General features: G+C 38.9%; 1 protein-coding gene across 1 annotated transcript in view; it reads right to left on the reverse strand.

Moving 5' to 3' along the window:
- Positions 1-1288: 1288 nt before the first annotated feature.
- NDUFS4 (NADH:ubiquinone oxidoreductase subunit S4) overlaps positions 1289-20961 on the reverse strand; it is a 40076-nt gene continuing 20403 nt past the window's right edge. Inside the window, exons 3-5 of the mRNA XM_032214083.1 lie at positions 10142-10314; positions 4882-4955; positions 1289-1507 (exon numbers count right to left, since the gene is read on the reverse strand). Coding sequence (XP_032069974.1) covers positions 1404-1507; positions 4882-4955; positions 10142-10314 — 351 coding nt within the window. The 3' untranslated portion in view covers positions 1289-1403. The remainder of the gene's footprint in view (positions 1508-4881; positions 4956-10141; positions 10315-20961) is intronic.

Here is a 20961-nt window from a genome sequence, read left to right on the forward strand (position 1 = left end):
CTGGTGTTCAGCATGATGACTAATGCTTTAGCCCCAGTTTTGAGCAGTAGTAACAACAGTCATAACTAACTTCCCCAAATTCATTCTTCCAGATTTGAAGTGCAAGGAAGCTGCAGTGGCACATTCCTTGAGAAAGAATCTGCTTACTTTTATGGAAAGTCTTGTATTTTAATGCCTGCCTTGATGCTACACTGAGAAGCCAGACTGGAATTGGTCGCTGCCTCTCTGAGAAGAGCTGGGATAAAGTGGTGATATTTTTGTCTTAGTTACAGAGAACTTTCCAAAACACCCTTAGCAATTCTTGACTGGAAAAGATGTCGCAACATTCACAACAGGGTGGTAGGATGTATCCTTTCCTCTTGCAGTAAGGGATCACAGAGTTTTACTTGGATCCTGATAGGTTTTCACACTTACATGTTAACAAGCAACAACAGGATTTCTCTGCTAGGGTTTAAGCATGTTCTAAGTATGCCTTCAAGTTCTCAAAATATAACACTTCCCATCATTTTAAAGTTAGAATGGCATTGAGAATCAGAACAATGCGCATTTAATATTCCAGAGCGACCTGCTATTGACTCAGGAAATCTTGTTTTAATAAAATAGTACAATCTTGTGTACTATTTGTGTACTTGGTGGGATTCAATTTTTTTTACTACTAGTTGTGTGGGGATGGCTTTGTGGGCATGGCATGGCTTTGTGGACGTAGCAAGGGATGGATATTGCAAAATTCCCCTCCCCTCCCCACCCCACTAACCTGCTTTCCAGTTCCGTTCTCCTGTTCAGGGCAACAAAGGAAGATCAGCTGGGAGGCAGCAGGGGTGTGGCCAGCCTATTTGCTGGTTCTCCGAACTACTCAAAATTTCCTATACTGGTTCTCCAGAACCTGTCAGAACTGGCTGAATACCACCTTTGTACTCTTGTATATAACAAAGTAAAAAAGCTCCACAAATGACTGTATGTATTAACAGCTTTTCTATGCAAATATATATATATATATATGTGTGTGTGTGTATGTGTGTGTATGTATGTGCATATATATATATATTTACACACACACACACACACACACACACACACACAAATAGATATTGAATTATAAAATTATTCAAAAGCCAAGCCTTGGTCTTTAATGCTGCAGCTCATTTCAAACATTCCTTTTAATGAATTCCACGTACAGCAATTTCCTAGAGGTATGGACACCCCAAATCTCCTCTCTAAATATAGGGAAGTTTGTAACAGGTTCAATTGGAGACATCAAAAACATTTTAAATAGACACCACAAGATAGATGAGCAGTTTAAAGGTCAAATTTATTAGGAGATTAAGAGACGTATTATACATGGACTATAAATACAGCACAGCTGACTTTATTCGCAGTCAGATGCAGAGACAACCAATGCCAACCTATTTTGTGGACACCCTTGTTCTTTTGTTCCAAGAAAAGTTTGCGCCATAAGACTTGGATTTAGGTTTTGGAATCCTCTCCTCTTGAACATCATAGCTCCAGCCTAGGAAAAAACATGTTGAGAATTCTAAACAACACACACACACACACACACACACAGCTGGTAATACTGAGCAAGTGCAACACAAACAAAAGCAAGTTCAAGCTTTTAAGAGCTAACAGAAAAGAAATACCAACATATTTGATATACAATATGCAATTACTAGTTTATTCTTTTGCAAAAGGCAGGGAACAATAATCCTTTAAGACAGATATGCCTTAAATGTGACCTACACCTGTTCCCAGGTTTGTCAGATCTCAGGCACTATGTGTTCCAACTTTCACCGCTCTTGCTGATGGACCAGGACCGACAGTTGACACATGAAGGCCTGTAATCTTATGCATTCACACCTCTCTATCAGATGTCAAGCCAAGTTTTGGAAATATGCCTGGTAGCAGAGTACCCCAGTGCCACAAAGAAGCAAGAAGGACAAAGAGGCGAGCTTTGGAGAATTTAGAATGTGATCCTGAATTCAGAATCAGCTGCTTCACCTAACAGGAATCTTGCTAATTTTTCCATAGCTTCACATTTAAAACAAACAGAATTGCCTGATATTAGTCTTCTAAAAGAGTCATCTCCCAGCTGTAAACCTTATTCTGATTATATTCCTCTGTCACATTCAGAAATTGGATTTGCATGATGATAACCATACAGAGGCAGAAAGGAATGGGCAGTCTGGGGCAGAGACATGGGATCAAGGAAGGATGAATGTGATTAATAGACTATTCACATCGCAGTAAAAGTGCAATCATGATACTCTGCACTTGCTTCTGAGGAGGCCCTCTGGGAATGGGAGTGGGAATGGGAGAGGATATGGAATGAATCTTTTTTTTTTTTTTTACTCTTTTATATGCAAGATGTAATCTAGAGAAAATTCACAGTTCCAGACCTGTATTTTTGAGGAACAGCTACCTCCCTTCTATGATAAACCAACAAAAACAGTCTTTGAGTCAGAAGTCAGTATTTTTGAATATATCAACATGGTGACTTTTTAATAGAATTATTAATTTTATGCTTAAAATATTTCCTATTAATACTATGCATTACATTATCTATCTATCTATCTATCTATCTATCTATCTATCTATCTATCTATCTATCTATCTATCTATCTATCCATCCATCCATCCATCCATCCATCCATCCATCCATATCTATCATCTATCATCTATCTATCTATCTATCTATCTATCTATCTATCTATCTATCTATCTATCATCTATCTATCTATCTATCTATCTATCTATCTATCTATCTATCCATCCATCCATCCATCCATCCATCCATCCATATCTATCATCTATCTATCTATCTATCTATCTATCTATCTATCTATCTATCTATCTATCTATCTATCTATCTATCTATCTATCTATCATCTACCTATCTACCTATCATCCATCCATCCATCCATCCATCCATCCATCCATCTATCATCTGTCATCTACCTACCTACCTACCTACCTACCTACCTACACACACACACACACACACACACACACAATTACTAATACACACACGCACACACACATTTCCATGCAAATTAGATTAACCAATTTAGATCTCTCCAAATATTTTGGCCTATATTTCTTAAAATACTGTCAACATCATGTGTTATTAGGGATAATTTAAAGAGAATTTATGCTGAAGTAAATATATGTGTAAATAAGTAAATAAGAAAGCAACCCTGGGTTAGGCTCCTAGGGATGATTTCAACTTTTGACTCGAGTGCCGGAATGAAACTGAGTTTAATAACTGCATGTTAGCAGAGTGTTAGAAACAAGCCCATAAAGAATCACAGGGTTTGGCATCATTTGATCTGCCTGAGAATCTCTGCACTCATGGGGCCTAATCATGGAATAAGTGAGACTTGTAAACGTAGATAAAGATGCCCTGGCACAGGCAGATGGTAAAACATCTCTCACTTGCATTCACTGGAATTAGGCCAACGTTCTTAGTTCTCACTTTAGCAAACTGATTTTCTTGTCAAATATTTGTAGGAAATGAGATAAAGTAAAATGTAGAGATTTAGTTTAACACCAACGTTTATGGGATGTGAATGCTTGTAAGAACTACTCCCTAAAAATTCCCAGTCTATTTAAGATGTCAGTAGTAACATATTCAATATGTTTTAGTTAAGAAAATTGCTAAATCGACATTTTTGGTCCTGAAAAATGGAGGCAGATGACCCCCAGTTTAGATTTTGATCCAATAGCTGAACTTCTCATTAAAAGCAACAATATTAATTACAAATGCTTACTATGCATAGATCAAATTACTTATTGAGAATCTGTTTCTTGGTGCTGGTTTTAATCTCTAAAGCCAAATGGCTTTCTATCTGCAGGACCATTTACTACAGATGGATCCTTCTGCCCACAGACACCTCCCCCCCCCCCAGTGACCATGCCCTCATTAGGGATGCTAAGGATCCTCCCTCTAAAGACATCTGTGGACAGTAAGAAACGTGTTTCTCAATACTAGCCCTATGACACATCCATCCTGCCTATCTTGGTAAAATTGTGTCATAATGTGACAGTATTGGGAAAGACAATGTTGGATGCAAAACCCCCATGAAAAACAGCACCAGAGCTTGGTATCAATAAAGGTAAAGATTTCCCTTTTCCAGTTGTGACTGACTCTAGGGCGTAATGCTCATCTCCATTTCTTAGTGTTGTCCAAAGACATTTCCATGATTCTGTGGACAGCATGACTATACACTAAGGGGCACAGAACACTGTTACTTCCCACTGAAGTGGTACCTATTTATCTACTCACATTTGCATGCTTTCAAACTGCTAAGTCAGCAGGAGCTGGGGCAAGTAATGGAAGCTCATCCTGTCACATGGTACTCAAGTTGGAACCCAGGCTGTCAACTTTCCAGCTGACAAATTCAGCATCTTTAACCGCAGAACCACTGCACCCCCTTTTGATATCAATATTTCAGGCTAAATTACACACAAGTGAAAAATCTACCTGGGGTGTTTGCAAAGTAAGACACCAATCACTCTACGCCAAGGTAGCCAACCAGAGTGAGGATGCTGAGAAAATGACAGTGACAAGAGTCTAGGAAGGGACAACTGAATAATTTTTACTACTGATGAGGTTCAATATTTTTTATTATTAATGATATCAAGTGTTAATCCAAACTTCAATTTCAAGAAATATAAGAGAATGTTAATATTTGAATGTTCTATAGCAGTTCCTGTTGTAAAATCACTATTTACACTAGTACTATTATCCACTTAACAGAACACATCTGCCAACATGAAATTTCAGTCCCAGGCCACTGTCATTTCTTTCTGCTAGTAACTCAAACGCCCCCTCTCATTCAATAAACATGCACTCATCAATCGCACTTTGGTTGCTGCTGTACATACCATTTTTTTCAGCAAATGCAATAGCATCTTCTTTTGTAGAGAAGGTTAGTTGCATATTGGACAGAGGATCCGCTCTGTAAATAATAAAACATTATGGAAATAGATAGCAGGTAAAACATTTAAAAGTTGCATGATGACTTCAGAAAAACTATTAAGATCTATCTGGGTTTTTTTTCCTGGTGCCAAAATGGCACAATTATTGGCTCTGGTCTAAAGGAAATCCTCTTCCTATAGATTATCTTTGTATTGCTGAGAGAAAAGGCACACAAAGTCTCAACAAAGTCACAAAGGTGCTTCTTTAAAAGACAACTGGACCAAAGGTTCAAGACCTGAAGAAGCTTCTTGGATGAGAAGCAAAACATTTTCAAAGGAAAAAAAAACCTCAGGAAAGTCCAGTTGACTTTTGAAAAAGCACTTTTGGGACAACCATGACCTGGATGACTGAGAATTTCCATAGAAAGTTTCAACAGAGATTCTTAAGATAGATACAATGGTAAGATTCCATGTAGGGTTAGGATTAGAGTTAATGAGCGTTCTGAACTGCGTTGGGAAATCAATGGGCAAACCTTTTTACTTCTGAAACTGAGTGATAAAATTCACCAGTAAAATTCTAACAACCATATTCTGTAATCTTTGAAGCTTTACAATACATTGCAGTAATGCTGATTGATAGTTCTTAAACATTACAGTATCTAGACCCATGATGGCAAACCTATGGCATGCATGCCAGCTGTGGCATATGCAGAGCCCTCTCTGTAGGCATGTGTGCCGTTGCCAGCTGTTCCTCTGCTTTCCGACCAGCTGGTCTTCACAGGCGCCGGTAAACGCCTCAGAAAACGCCCTGAAAACCACCAAAAAACCAGGCATGTGTGCACTGGCCAGCTGGTCTTTGGATTTCCGGTGCTCTGGCACATGCACACATGCACGTGTGTTCCGGTTTGGGCACTCGGTATTGAAAAGGTTCACCATCACTGATCTAGACCATTAAGAGATACTAAAACTGGGCAAAAAGTATTTGGGTCTATAATAACAGTATTAATGATGCCATACTGGGACCTTGAGGACCATTCTGTCCAGAACAGGAGGATTATCAACTCCACAAATACAACGGCCGTTAACTCACAGCACTTTGATCTTGTTAGAGTTCAGCTTCTGCTTATGTGCTACCACCTAGCCCATTGTCAAAACCAGACACTGGTTCAGCAGCTCCACAGCCTCACCTGACTCATAAGGCAAGGGAAAAGTGCCATCATATGCTGATCACATTTAACTTCAAATCCCTAGATGACCACATCTAGTAGTTCCAGAGAGTTTCTGAAGAAAAACAACAGATGGTGTAGAATAGAATGGAAGCTTGTGGGCATAATGATACAAGTGTGCTTCGGGCCTGGCTAGAAATCCCACAGATTTTTAAAATACAGATCTGGCTCGAACAACCACACATCCTTGCATGCATTCTTTTATCTTTTAAAATTTAAACCATATTCTCTATCCAAGAATTGAGACAAATTGCTGGCTGCCTGCTTCTAATTCTGAAGTTTCACAACATCTTATGGTGGTTAGAAATGCAATTTATTACACCAAAAGAAAGAAAGAAAGAAACAAAAACAATTCAGTTTGTCTGTGTGCATTCTGATTTTTGATTACTAAAGGAGGAGGAGGCTGAACCACAAAAGGGCCAAGAATTCTTAGCCTTCCATTTTCTGAGTCAGCCAAACGTCCAAACCCACAGTCCAGCCTAAAATGTTAAACATGTGCTTACTTAAATTTTTCAGAATATCTCTTTCATGAATAACACCACCACAATCACTAAAATAGAACTTCTAGTACTACCAAGGGAAGCATGATGAATTCTCAGAATTTATGAGAATAAATCTGTTACGGCAACTCTGAAATTATGTAAAATGTGTCTCAAGATTATAAATGGCTGTGTGTAATTGCTTGGTCACAAGAAGTCCTTTTGATCTGCAATTAAATCTTCATGAAATCTGCCGAACTTTCTTCAGAGATGGAGAACTAACTTTCAGACTTTAAAAAGGAAGGAGGCAGGTGACAGATGAAGACAGATTGCAAATTGAATGACTTCTTTCATTGAGCCTTTGATATAAAATTTAACAAATTATTAAAGCACTATGGAGATATTATCACATGGTATTATACAACAAAAATGCATCCATTCTCACACTGAGGGCAGTGAGTTTTGAGCTAAGAATCTTGCCAGGTATAATACAAGTGGGAAACTCTTTTTTTTTTTAACTGAAGTCCAAAATTCCATCCTGCTGCACTAAGAGAATTCAAGACTGATATTTTTTTCTTAAGGAAGACACAAACCTATCTAATACAGTAAAATAAGGTAAACCAAGAAAGTTCCCAAAGAATTGCTTCAGCCAGTATCTAAAGTGGCATAGTCCCCAAAGAATAGGCAGCTTAATTCTAAAAGCAAGAGAGTTAAGGAACCCGGGAAATTACTTTAAGAACCTAGATCAAGCATTATCTAAGCTGGAATCATCCCTACAGATACATATTGGCTTGTCACATCTGTTTACAACTTTTAGCAATGCTTTCACTGGAATGCATTCTTTATCTGACCGAACTGATAAGATGAGGGGTTTATCATGTTTATAAGCCTACAGATAAACCAAAAATGTTTTGGAATATAGTGATTATTTCACAGACATTGCCTAGTCACATGCAAAGGGAACAAATCAGATCCTGCAAATCAGTGGTCCCCAACCCCCGGTCCGCGGACCGGTGCCGGGCCGTGGAGTACCTGGCACCGGGCCGCGCAGCGGCCGGGGGCCATGATCGCTGCAGCGCCGGGGGCCATATTTGCAACTTTGTAGTCCTCATGAACGCGCCCTTTCTCTGCCCCCCCCCCCGCCGCCCCAGATGTGCGGGGCTGGGGGGGCGAGGGGAGGCCCGATCTCCCCCCCGCCCTTTTGCTCTGCTCGCCCCGGGAGGGAGGGGGCGGCGGCGGCGGCCTCGGCCCGAACTTGGGATGCTGCTGGCGGAGGCTGCCTGGGAGACGAAACTTTGTCCGCGGACTCACCCGGCCCGCCTGCCCCGTGGAATGACGAGGGGGGTGGCAGGAGCGGGCGGCGGCGCTGCATTTTCCTCCCAAGGAGAAACTAAGGTTGCGGGGGGGAGGGGCGCAGCGCGGCCGTTTCGGGGGAACTTGGGGAGCTTCGCCGTTCCGAGAGGCGCTTCGCGCGCAGCCCCACCCAGGTGGGAGATGTTTTCCTCCACTGAGGCGGGGAGGGGGGGCTTTACGTAAGACTCGCGGCGCAGCTCTGCCCCCCCTCCTGGAGTGTCACCTGCCTCCCGCCCCTCCCCCCCGCCGCTCCGCCGAAGCGCTTTTTGTGTCAGGCCGGCGGGGCTCTCGGGGACCCTTCGGCCGCAGCCCGCCTTCTCCCCCTCTTCCCTTCATGGAGCGCGGCGCGGAGGCCCACCCCCTCGGAAGCAGCCGGCCTCCGCCGCGCCAGCCGCCCGCCCGCCCGAAGTAGGACACAGGGCCATCTTTTTCCCCCGCCGAACTGCAGCGAGGAAAAAGGGCTGCCCGAGCGAGCGGATCGCGGGGTCGGTTCCCCCTCCCTTCCCCCGGCAGCCGAGGAGGAGGAGGCGGGGCGGCCTCGCGGGCTGTCGGCCTTGGCGTGAAGGAAGCCCCCCCCCCCCTGCGGAACGCGCGCCCAGGATGGCCGCCTTCCCACCCGCCGGTCCGGAAGGCCGAGGGAGGCTCGTCTGACTGGTCCGCGGCGATAAAAAGGTTGGGGACCACTGCTGCAAATTACCACATAATCAGTGGTTTTATCTGTAATTAGTAAATTATACCTTTTATTGTAATTTATTTAATTGTGAATTGCCCAAATTATGGGCTACGATCCATTAGGCTACAGTAAATAAAGATGACTCTCTGTTTTGGCCTCTCATTTCTTTATCAGTAAAATTTAACCTAGCTTTCCCCCCGCTTTCTGAAGCATTTTCTCATAGGCGCAGGGTCTGCTTTTTCAAATCAACTGAGTGTTGATCAATTGATTGGACAGAAATTGACCCACCAGGTTGTGGCTTGAGCCTGATGTCATGGGTTGAGACAAGGTGACTGGCCCAAAGTTACCCAGCTGGCTGTCAACTCACAAAGCTTTCCTGACCCTGGCTTTCATTCCTAAAGCGGGACTAGAACTCACAGTCTCCTGGCTTCTAGTTGGATGCGTTCATCACTGGACAAAACTGATTCTTATGTAATGGAGCTAATAACAACAATTTGATCTTGTCTGACTATTGGAATTTTCCGGAAAAGTTTTTTTTTTTTTTGGTCTTTATATACAATTACAGGTATTTGTTTTCGTATATTACAGATATATATTCACATAGTTATTATCATTCCATTTACAGGGTTATAAGGGTTGCTTTATTTACCATCCCTCACCTGTTTTGACACCACCTTCTTTTCCCTTTCTTTTCTCCCTCCTCCCTTCTCTCCTTTCTTCCTTCCTCTCCCCTACTCCTCTCTTCCCCTTCCTGCTCTCTCTCCTTCTCCTTTCTATATTCCTCTACTCACCTCTATCTTCCTTCCTTCCTCTCATCTCCTCCTTTATTTTTTCTATTGTTATAGGTGTCTCTTCCAAATCTTAATTTTTATTTTCTTGGGGTGGTATTTCCGCAAACCCAAAAATAATTGAATATCATTTCTTATTCCCTTTCCTTCTCAAATCTATCCTGATTGTGTTCCCACCCTTTGTATCTTCCTTTTGAATATATACTTATATATTATTATTTTCTTCCCTATTGCCCCCCCTTCCTTCCCTTTTCTACTTGATGGCGTATCTGTATGTCTTTTTCTAACCATTCATAAAATCTTCCCCATGAATTGAAGTTCACCGATTCCTCTTTATCCTTTATTTTCAAGGTCAATTTGTTCCTCTCTGCACAGTCTAGATTTTTTTTTATTATCTCCTCTTCTGTTGGTACCTTATTTAATTTCCAATTTTGAACAAATACAGTTCTTGCTGCTGACTCTGGAATTTCCGTGGCCTACTTAATGCAACGCCACATGGTCATTTGTACATCCGACTACCAGATGACTCCCTTTCTAGAGTATGAGAATAGCTCCAATTTCACAGTTAGAAAAAAAAAAACCAAATAAAAAATAACATCCCTGGCAAAAACATAATTTTATTAGCACTTATAAAATCTAACCGTGCTGGTTAAAGGTCTGTATTAGTTGATCAACGAATAAACTTTGAAAACGCTATTTTATACTTACGAAGATGCCCAACCCATCAGTGGGTTTTCCCAGCGCTCCCTTGTATCAAATTCCATTTTCCATTTTTTCGTGTTATTAACACCAGCTTGCATGGCATTACGGGCCGGAACAAAAATATAAGCTTTTCGTGTTTTAATATGCTCCTCTGGAACACCAGTTAGAGGGGTAATGTCCTATGAAAACAAGAAAAGTGACATAAAACAAGTGCATTTTTTTGAAATGCCAATGACCTATACTTTGGGGAAAGTTAATTTTCATTGACAGGAATGAAACACAGAGTTTCCAAATCTATTCCTCATTCATGTATAGGTTAACGAATATTCAAGAGTCTTTTATACAACTTACATAAACTTTCTGGAATTACAATTTTTCACTGAGCAGAAGATCATTAACATTTAAACCTTAGGGGAGTTGCGGTACCTTTGCAATGCACTGCTGTAAACATTTCTTCTGTAGTGTTTAGGCTAAAACGTGCAGCTCTATGGGGCGCCCCAGAAGCCTTAATGAAGCTTAGCACAGGCATTTATCTCAGTGCCATGACTAAGCAGTTTTGCAATACCCTTGCATGTAGTCCTTCTTCAGTGACTGTTCAGTTACAATTGTGATGACTCCAAATTCTCTATTTCGCCTCCAGGTTCTACACCATACTTGACTTATGTTTCGCCTCTACAGCTTTTGGTACTACCCCGTTGAATGAGGAATTCTGGAAAGCAAAAAAGCTTGCACATTTTTGTGCAATTTTGTTGATCGCAAGTATTGACTAAGGTTTGGAGGTTAGTTTTAGTACGTATAGGCCAACACAACTATTTCTGGTTTTAGCCAGTAATATACCGCATGAATGGAATTGGAGTGATACGATTAAAGCTCAGTAAGCCAGATATTTTGCATAGGTTTGAAGCAAGCTCTTGGTGATACAAAAGGTATTCTCTATAATTTGAATCCTAATCTTCTAACATCTGTTGACAAAAGCTCAGATTATCAAATGCTTCCTCCCAAAAGGACCACATTAGCCGAGCAGGGTAATTCAAAACTACCACCTACTTTAGATTTTTCCTTGCACAATGCCAATGGGAATGGCTTGGATCTCTTTCTTCTGCCTGTCTCCAAAACAAAGGCTGATCTGATGCAAGTCCAAATCTTGGCAGACAGAGGTAATCCAAACCAGTGATGACATGACTTAAATTTAAGGAGGCAAACAAATTTAAATAGCACACTAGGGTTTTAAAAAATAAGCCTCAGCTACCAACCTCAGTGTATCTGCTGTCAAAGACTTTAAAAGCTGCTCTCAGCAGACCATTCCTAGAAAAGGGGAGACATGTCTTCCACTCCCCCCTCCCCTTTTTGTTTCACTTTATAAAATCAACTCCAAGAGATCAGTCACAACTGCCAAGTGTGAAATGTTTGTCTTGCATTTAGAACTAAAAGGGGGGGAGAAACCCACAGGAAATTACAACAACGCATAAAAGCTGAGCTCAGACTACCTAAAGCAAACTGTCAAAATATTTTAACAATTTAATCATAAATGTTTTCTTTGAGTCCAAATAGTGTTTATATTAAATTCCGGGCTAGTCAAAATATGAAGACACACCAATTATTTAGTCAAAAAGTTGCAACATACAAAGCTACACTCTCTTCCGACAGACAGGCATTTATTTGATTGCTTAAAAAGAACTATCACAAAGGTTGTTTGATTGGGCAATCAATTGTAGTACTTCACACAATTTGTTTCACCTATGGTAAAAATAAGGCAAGGCTTAACTGTTGCAGCTTGTCTGTTTATAAAAATCAACTGGCAGTTTATTCACATTCACACAGATACAATCTTAAAGTTAGGATTTGCCTGCCTCTGCATAAATATGTAACTGACAAAAAAGTAGTTTCTACTGATTCTAAAGGGATGCCACAGAATATGCAGACATATACATTAAGGAAAAATGACAAAATTAACAAAGATGTACCTAACCTTCACACTATTTACTTTTGGAATAAACTATGTTATGCAAAGTGTAGAAAAGTATTAAGAAATTGTAAAGAAAAAAACCCTACACATGAGATGAGAAAAAGAAAATTAGCTAAATTTAGTTTACGCCAACACCATTCATATTTTTTTTTTCATTCTTCCAGAATGGCCTCATACCGCTTCATATGCTGCTTTTTAAACTTTGCATGCCCTTCTTTTGAAGGACCTCATCAACTCCATCCAATCACCACTTTCAACTGGGAAGTGATTAAAGCATGAGTGAAAATGACCATGACCATTTATCACTTCATATGTTGCCTTTTGCTGTTTTAAATTTACCACTTTTTTTTTTGTAAGATTCATCAGCTCCATCCAACTATAACTTTCTTGGTTCTTTCCATTCTCTTAACTTGCTCACTCTACTTCCAGGTATTTGTTTTATGATTTGGTCCTCATACATTCTCTCTATATGACCAAGGCACAACAATTTATGTCTCTGAATTACTGTATTTTTCGGAGTATAAGACACAACTCTTCCCCTCAAAATTTCCTTTATACACTGAATACAGCATTTTTGGCCTACTGAAACCCCGCCCCCTTTGCAAAAATGGACATGCAGAGGGTTTGGGAGGCTTGCAAAGTGCTCCTGGGGGCTGGGGAGGGCAAATAATGGGCCATTTTTGCTCCCCCAGGAGCCCTCTACAAGCCTCCCAAAGCTCTGCATGTCCATTTTTGCAAATGGGGCAGGGCATTTTTTTGGGGGGGAAAAAAAAAGAGGCGTGCAGAGGGCTTGGGAGACCTGCAGAGTGCAAAAACGTTTTTTAAAAAATTACCTCTTCAACATCATGGTGCGTCTTATAGTCCGAAAAATACAGTGCTCACTTTTGCATTCAGCCTTCCTTCCTTCACCTCCCCCCCCCCCCGCCTTCACGTACTTTCTGTGGAAGTCAGTTAAATTACTGCTAGTCTTCTCCTGTCAAAAACAACTATCTTGATTTCCTGCAAATACTTCAAATTCTCAGCCAACAATTCAGGATTCTCCACATACAGTCGCATTCATATCCCCAACCAATGTATGTAACATCACACAAACTTTTTTGATATATTTATCAATAAACAGAATAAACAACCAAATGGACACCAGATACCAATCTGTTAAGTGTTACTCTCACTATCTTACTCTCATAAATGATTTATTTCTATCATGTAATACTGGTATTGCATTCAGCAACCAATCTTTCCTGCTAATAATATGGACAGAACCATCAGTTTCAATATATTTTGGTCACAAGTATAGTCAAGGCTACAGTCAAAGCCCAGTTTTAATGCACATAATATCATGCCATTCTATACAAATTAGAATCTTTAGGAACTACTTTGCAAATCATAAGATAAATAAAATATGCTTTGGATGCAATAGCCATAGAGCTGTACTGGAAAATAAGGTGTGGCTGCAGTCCAGTGCATTTTTTAGCTGCCACGTGCATCTTAAAACAATGAAAAGAAGAAAAAGGAAATTGTGGTGGTGAAGGCAGCTGCAAGATGGGGCTAGGAATAGCTTCTCCCATTTGCCATCTGATTAATGAGATTTTTGTGAATGGCCACAGTGACAATGATTTTGCACATGTATAAGCCTCCTCAGGGAAGTTTGTTAAGAGTTCCCATGGTATGATTCCAGATTCCAAATGTGTTTACCAGTCTTCAAAGTAGACTTTTGCAGTCTACTCCTGCAAAAATCTCCAGATCTTTATTGACCCCAGAGATATATTTGGATAACCATGCATCTGAAATTAAAGTCATCAAGGAGAAAATACTGCAACTTCATTTTACATATTTCTGAATTTTCTTCCTGAACCAGAAACAGAATTAGTTTATTTAGCTTTAGTTTAGTTTATATTTTATAAGTCATCATATCTTATGTAGGATATATGAAAAGTATAATTCAATGAGAATATCTCGTTAAAGGAAATTAGATCCCTACTTGAAATAAACAAGGAATGTATTAGGCTGTTTCACTTTCATAGTTTATCCATGTGATACTTGGGTAAGAATAGGTTAAATCCACAATTTCCCTGTGTTTGTCTCCAATGGATGCTATGAGAAAATAAGACCATTTTAACTAAAAGTAGAATAAGGGAAAGGAATCATTCCCTATGTTCAGTTTTTTTTTAAACGAAACCTTTTCTGGTTTTCTCAGATATCACCAGGACACATTTTCCACAGGGCTTCACTCAGGACACTTACAAAGAAAACGCTGAATACCAAAGTTTAGCAAGAGATATACCTTACAAAAGTTGCTAGCATTAGCAAATTATTTTTCAATCTCAGTTTTCACTCCACTAAATCAATTTGCACAATGGATGCATATTTATATACAGTGGAACACAATGTTAAGATACTTAGGCCTATAGGTTATGCTTTACCAAACAGTGACCATGAAGAGGTGTACATTAGAAATTGCAATTTACCTGAAAAAAAACAAAAAACAAATGTGAGCCACCATTTCTTCCATGGGGAAAAGAACATAAAGACCTGTTTTGCAAGGCTGGAGGGGCTAATCTGCTTAACTACCGTAATGTGTGTCATTCAGGAGTATTTCATGACCAAAAGCCAGACATCTGAACATTATTAGCCTACTGGAATAATTTTTATCTTTTAACATAATAAATAAACTTAACTTTTGAATAAATACCAATCATGCTCTTGTATTTTTTGACAAATCACTAATAATCATCTTTTCTTCCATTAGAAAGTTCTATTGATCTTGAATACCGAGAAGCATGTTGAACGGACAAAAAACAATTGTAGGAGCTATGACTCATACTAGAAACTTAGGTTCTGAACATAAATCTCCTTTGATCTAATAGATTTGACTAAAAAGTAAAATATTCACTTAGTACATTCCTAAACCTTAGGAATACCATTTTCCTACTCCAAGTTGCATTTTGAAAGCGTGTAACAATCTACTATATTACAAGAGGCAAGGTGGCGCAGTGGTTAAATGCAGCACTGCAGGCTACTGCTAGATCAGCGGTTCAAATCTCACCGGCTCAGGGTTGACTCAGCCTTCCATCCTTCCGAGGTGGGTAAAATGAGGACCCAGATTGTTGGGGGCAATATGCTGACTCTCTGTAAACCGCTTAGAGAGGCCTGAAAGGCCTATGAAGCGGTATATAAGTCTACTGCTATTGCTATAGTTATTTCAGCCACACAGCTTTAGCTGCTGACCAAAGAAATTGTCTTTTTAGTTACATTTAATGGGGTTAAATCTCCTGCTTCTAAATGTCATTTAAAATATTTGAGATTTTGGGAGGGAAAAAAATAACTTCAATTCTCCACTGTGTCACCAAGTACTTTGTTCCAAATTCAAGACCTTAGTGAAAGTACCAGTGAACCAAATGGCTGCAACACTACTGTTGGGAGAAGTCGTTTAAAAATTTCTTTAGCTTCATGATTTCAAGTTCACTCTCCTTTAATTATTGGCAACACAGAATGTGTCGGAGGGAGTTCTTTGATACACACTGATGCATATGTATATTTCAAGATGTTTAATGAAGAAATGGGAAAAGATCAACTGGGAAAACTATATATAAAATTAATTAGTATGGCATATAATTCTTTCTATTTTGAAGCTTACTCTCAGATGTAGTGATCTAAAGGATAAATATTAAATATTCCTATTTCTTTTGTTTTTTAAAGAGTTAATAATCCTATAATAGAACTCTTGGAGATTTAAGAAACTAGTATATAGAGTTCAAGTCTTTATACCATGTACTTCCCGAAAGGAAGGGGGAACCAATGGAATTACTGACTCAAAACAACAACAGTGGAATAATGTCCATTACTTTAGCTTTAGTTTTCAAGTCACTTTGGCCAATTTATTATGGCACACAAGTTCACAAGGTGAAGTATTAAGTAACACGGTAGAAGTAAAAAATAAGGAAGAATTAAATCTTGTTTCTGCCCCAAGTTATTTATGGATATTTAAGTGTCAGCAGTTTGTTTTTCAAGAGACAGACAGACATCCAAAATTTCCATCTGCACAATCCCAAAGAGACTGTATAGCATCCATGTGAGCAAGTAGCTGTTTAACATTTTCCTCCTCTCTAAAAAAAGGAAGCTGGGAACAAGCGACGGGAAGTTGATGTCAAAATGCAGAAAACCTCCCAGCAAGCTCCCAGCAGCCACCCAAGAGTCTAAAACTTGCTAGCTGCCCTCTTTTCAATGCCAGAATTTCACACATTTCAATGACCATTATGACTTCAAAGAATCAAATTTTCATCATTGTCCATCATCTGCCAGTTGATTTGTATAAAGAAGTTCTGCATGCACTCAAGACAAAAGGCCCCTTCCTTCCATGGCTATGTATCAAATTTAAAAGTACTGTTTGTGACAGTTGTGTCTGTGGTAAATTGGGATAACACTGAAGAAGTGCAGCTGCTCTGCAGGAGCCTCCTTTTTGGCTGCATTTCAGTTAAATAAAAACTGAATAATTAGTCCCTGCTTTTATTAAACTGAAAAAATGCCAGTGGCCTTCATAATTACTTCCGGTTCCCTAGCCTACTTCAACTCCATAATAGATCCTTGGATTAAAAAGAAGAGGGATTAAAGACCAACAACCTCCCATATTTTTTGACAAAAGGTAGCACAAATATACAAATATAAAACTGAGACCACAAAGGTGATGCATGTTTGCTTTGCTAGGATGGAAACCTGAACAAAGTGAGCATTAAACAAAGTCGTATTACAATTTTTATCTGTTGACCTTCAAAAATACTAATGTGAACATTTGGGTTGCATTAGTTTAGTTGCTTTTCCCATTACGTTGCAGTGTTCTCCTACTCTTGATAGATCTCCATCATTTCCACCTAGGATGGTCCTGTTGGTCTTAAATTTAGCTATAGGCCTGCTGGCTAAAAGTAGAGGAAACTGCAGGCCTTCTAAAACCTGACTATGTAGTCGGGCCTGGAGCTCCCAGCAAACAGGAGACTTGCTCAGAAGACTCCATTGCTCAAGTGCACATTTTAATTCTCCCTCTCGTAGGGTTTGGATTTTTGTTTATATGATATTTAGGAATATGGATTTTTATTTTGTTGTTTTTATTTGTTGCTTTTTATGTGACTGTTTTGCACCACACGGAGTCGCTTTCGGTGAGATGGATGGCTGTATAAATTTAACAAATAAATCTGAAAAGATATTGAATTCAGGCAGACATGTAATTTCTCCTACAGAAAGAAGTGAAGAAAAGTTATAAAAACAGGTCTCCTGCAAGAAGCAACCTAAGTAACTTCCTTCCAATGTACAGCACTGCTCAGTTGTAAGTTAATTCATATAGACAAACAGGTGCAAACAGATGCTTTAGCATCTCTGCTCTGTACTCCCTCCACTGGCACTATAATTAAGCCATAAAAACTCTTAGAGCATGTATCCTCTGAAGCATTTGAATCAGTGATGGGTTCCTACCGGTTCGGACCAGTTCTCCTGAACCAGAAGTGCTGACTTCAAACAGAGAGCAAACTGGTTCTCTGTTTTTTTAAAAAAGTGGGCCCACTTTTTATACTGGATTATACTTACCTTTATTCCAGCTTCTGAAGCTCAGCCTGAATTGCCGTTCCTCAGCCGTTTTCCTTTTTTTCTAAGTAATTTTCATTCCATTGTGCATGTGCGCGTGTCATACCGGTAGTAATACCAGTAGTGATTTGGATATAGTGCCCACCCAAATCAGTGGTGGGCACTATATCCAAATCAGTGCCCACCACTGATTTGGATATAGACTAATTCCTTCTTCACATTAATTCACTCTTTGTGCATTTATCTACAAGTGTATTAAATTCCACTAATAAATTTCATAGAATCTTTGGGATGGAAGAGACCTTGGAGGTCTTCTAATCCAACACCCTGCTCAGGGCATGAGTCTTATACCATCCCATTCAAATAGTTGTCCAGTCTATTTTTGAAAATCAGCAGCGATGGAACACCACAATTCCAGGAGGCAAACTATTCCATTGATTGACTGCTCTGTTAACTTTAAAATTTCTCCTTACTTCTACCTTGTGTCTCTCTATTACAAGCTTCTGCCCATTACTTCTGGGCCTGCCCTCTGGTGCCCTAGAGAATAAATCAATCCTTTCTTCTTTGTGACTTCCTCTCAAGTACGGGAAGACAGTTATGTCCCCACTGATCCTTCTCTTTGATAGGCTAGACATATCGAGATCTCTCAACAGTTTGTCATCCAGACTTTTTATCACCTTTGTTGTTCTTCTATGCACACTTTCCGGGGTCTCAACATCTTTTTTGTATGGTGGTGACCACAACTGGATGCAGTATTCCAAGTGTGGTCTCACCAATGCAGTGTAAAGAAGTACTTTCATTTCTTAGTGTCTTGACACTAAGTCTTTGTTGATGCAGCCTAGGACTGCATTGGCTTTTTTTGGCAGCTGTAGCTGGTAAGAGTCAACAATGACTTGATGACACATCATCAAAATCATTATTATCGCTATGCCTGGCAATTTTGTAGGCAGGTTACACTGGGTAGTAGCCAAAACAAAGAAAAAACTGTGAAAAACTAGATTTATACAATTATGATAAATGCCATATTTTCTAACATAAATGCTTAGCTGTAAAGGATTGTGGACTATTGCCAGCGGTCTGGATCACAATTAGTATTATTTACTACATTAAATGGTGGAAAAAATTAAAAGGAAATGATTGCTATTGCTTTAAAATGTTCCCATCAGGTATTCTTTGAACATTCAATTTTGAATATGTGCTCTAATAACAAATGTATATTTCTGCACTGCACAAAATTTTGTCCTTTGAATCTTTTATTAGTCCTGTGCAGATCTAATCTTTCTTAAATTTAGAATTGTCATATAGCATCTTGTAGAAGGTAGCAAGCAATTAAGTGAGAGGGGACATATTTTTAAAACAAACAAGCAAACAAACACACCCACTTTTGAGGTCATTTGTTCACTAAAATAATGTTAGGTGACATGCTTAGAAATTGATACGTCTTCTATTCTATTAATACTGGAAAAAGTATAAGAACAACTTGAAGAAATATGTTATATCAGAATTTATGGTTTTTTTACTTGTGATGTTAGGGAATGTTTAGTCCTGATCCAATCATGATCCAATCATTCTCTGTTAGCCTTACAGTTCTCTGTAGCTGCTTTTCATCGCGGGAAGTTGGGGCCCATTAAATTGTTTCACCCTAGGAGCCAAGAGATCCTGTTGGTTTCTGAGGGAATTTGGGTTATTCCTGAGGTTCTGATGTGCTGGTTGTCTGAGTCAGATATGAGGACTCCTCCTACATGTGAAACTTAAAGAGCCCTTTGGTTTTTCTAAGGATTTCCAGGAGATAAAGTGGCATCAGATATGCCTACAACACTGCTGGAGGAATATCAAATCTGATGAACAAAAGCAAAATTTTCTATTAAGGTTTCCTTTATTGCAATAAGGACGGCAAAACTTATTTTTCCACTCACACTACAGCTAGCCAACCAGTAGCCTTGTTAAGGGTACTTATATTTCCTGAGGAGAAAGTAGGAAAAAAATCTACAAGATTGTTGTAAAGACTCTTTTTTAAAAGCATTTATACAGCCACTAATCTTTTAACCAACTCTGGACAGTTCTCAATCAATATTCTCATCATCTGTAAAGAAAATTCACCCAGATCTGTTTGATTGGTTATCTTTTGGATTTTGATCTTTGGTTCTTTTCCAATTGCTTGATTATTGCCTTTAAAAGTTCCAAGTAATCAATACAAGTAGTGCTTGATTTACGATCATAATCAAGCCCAAAATTTCTGTTGCTCAATGAGACATTTGTTAAATGAATTTTTCCCCATTTTACGACTTTGCCACAGTTAACTGAATAATTGCAGCTGTTAGGTTAGTAACATGATTGTTAAATGAATCTGGCTTCCCCACTTTACTTGCCAGAAGGTTGCAAAAGGGGATTAAATTACCCTGGGACACTGCAACGATCATAAATATGAGTTAGTTGCCAGGCATCTCAATTTTGATCTCATGACCTTTAGAATACTGCAATGGATGTAAGTGAGAAAAATAGTTATGTCACTTTTTTCAGTACCATTGTAACTTTGGTCACTAAATGAACTATTGTAATTCTAGGACTACCTGTATAAAAGTACAGATATGAGGATTTCACAGAATCATTAACTATAAAAGGAAGTTGAATTGAAAATGTTTAGTAAAACAAAACAAACGGTCACAAGTGCAAATTTAGTTTCAAATGAGTCAAGTCCCATTATTCCTTCATAATATCTAGGTCTCAATAATTATAATTAAAACATCTGAATAACATTATATCTTTATTTCTATTTAATAGGGAGACAATCTCAATAATATAAAAAAGCTTTATAATGCACTTAACAATACAGATTATGTTGAAATACTTTTAAATTTTTTGGACTAGCACAGCATTTTTTTAAAAAAATTCTCTTTAAAACCTAATCAAGCAAATAACGAGAATTGAATGAATGAAATAATCATTCATTCATTATCTGCTAGATTAACATTTTTCTTAATTGAGCTGTAAATCTCATTATTTGTTCTTATACTAGCTTATTTTTTTCTCATAGTTTTGTATTTTTTAAAAAGGATACTTTGTGTTTTTATTTAAAAAAAATCATCAGAATTCCCCCTTCCTATAACTCCTAAATAGAGCATGTCATTATCAGGCATTGTTCTTCAAATGTAACCCTACTGTGAGAGCCTGCCGATTGTAGATAACAGAAAGAGGCCCCCTTTTGGGGATAGAGGGTGGGGGGAATGGCCTTACTAGATAGGATCTATCTGAATTTTCTTTAGTACCAGGTAAAAACTACTGCTCTTTA

Source organism: Thamnophis elegans, chromosome 3 (genome assembly GCF_009769535.1).
Source record: "Thamnophis elegans isolate rThaEle1 chromosome 3, rThaEle1.pri, whole genome shotgun sequence".
NCBI lineage: Eukaryota > Metazoa > Chordata > Lepidosauria > Squamata > Colubridae > Thamnophis > Thamnophis elegans.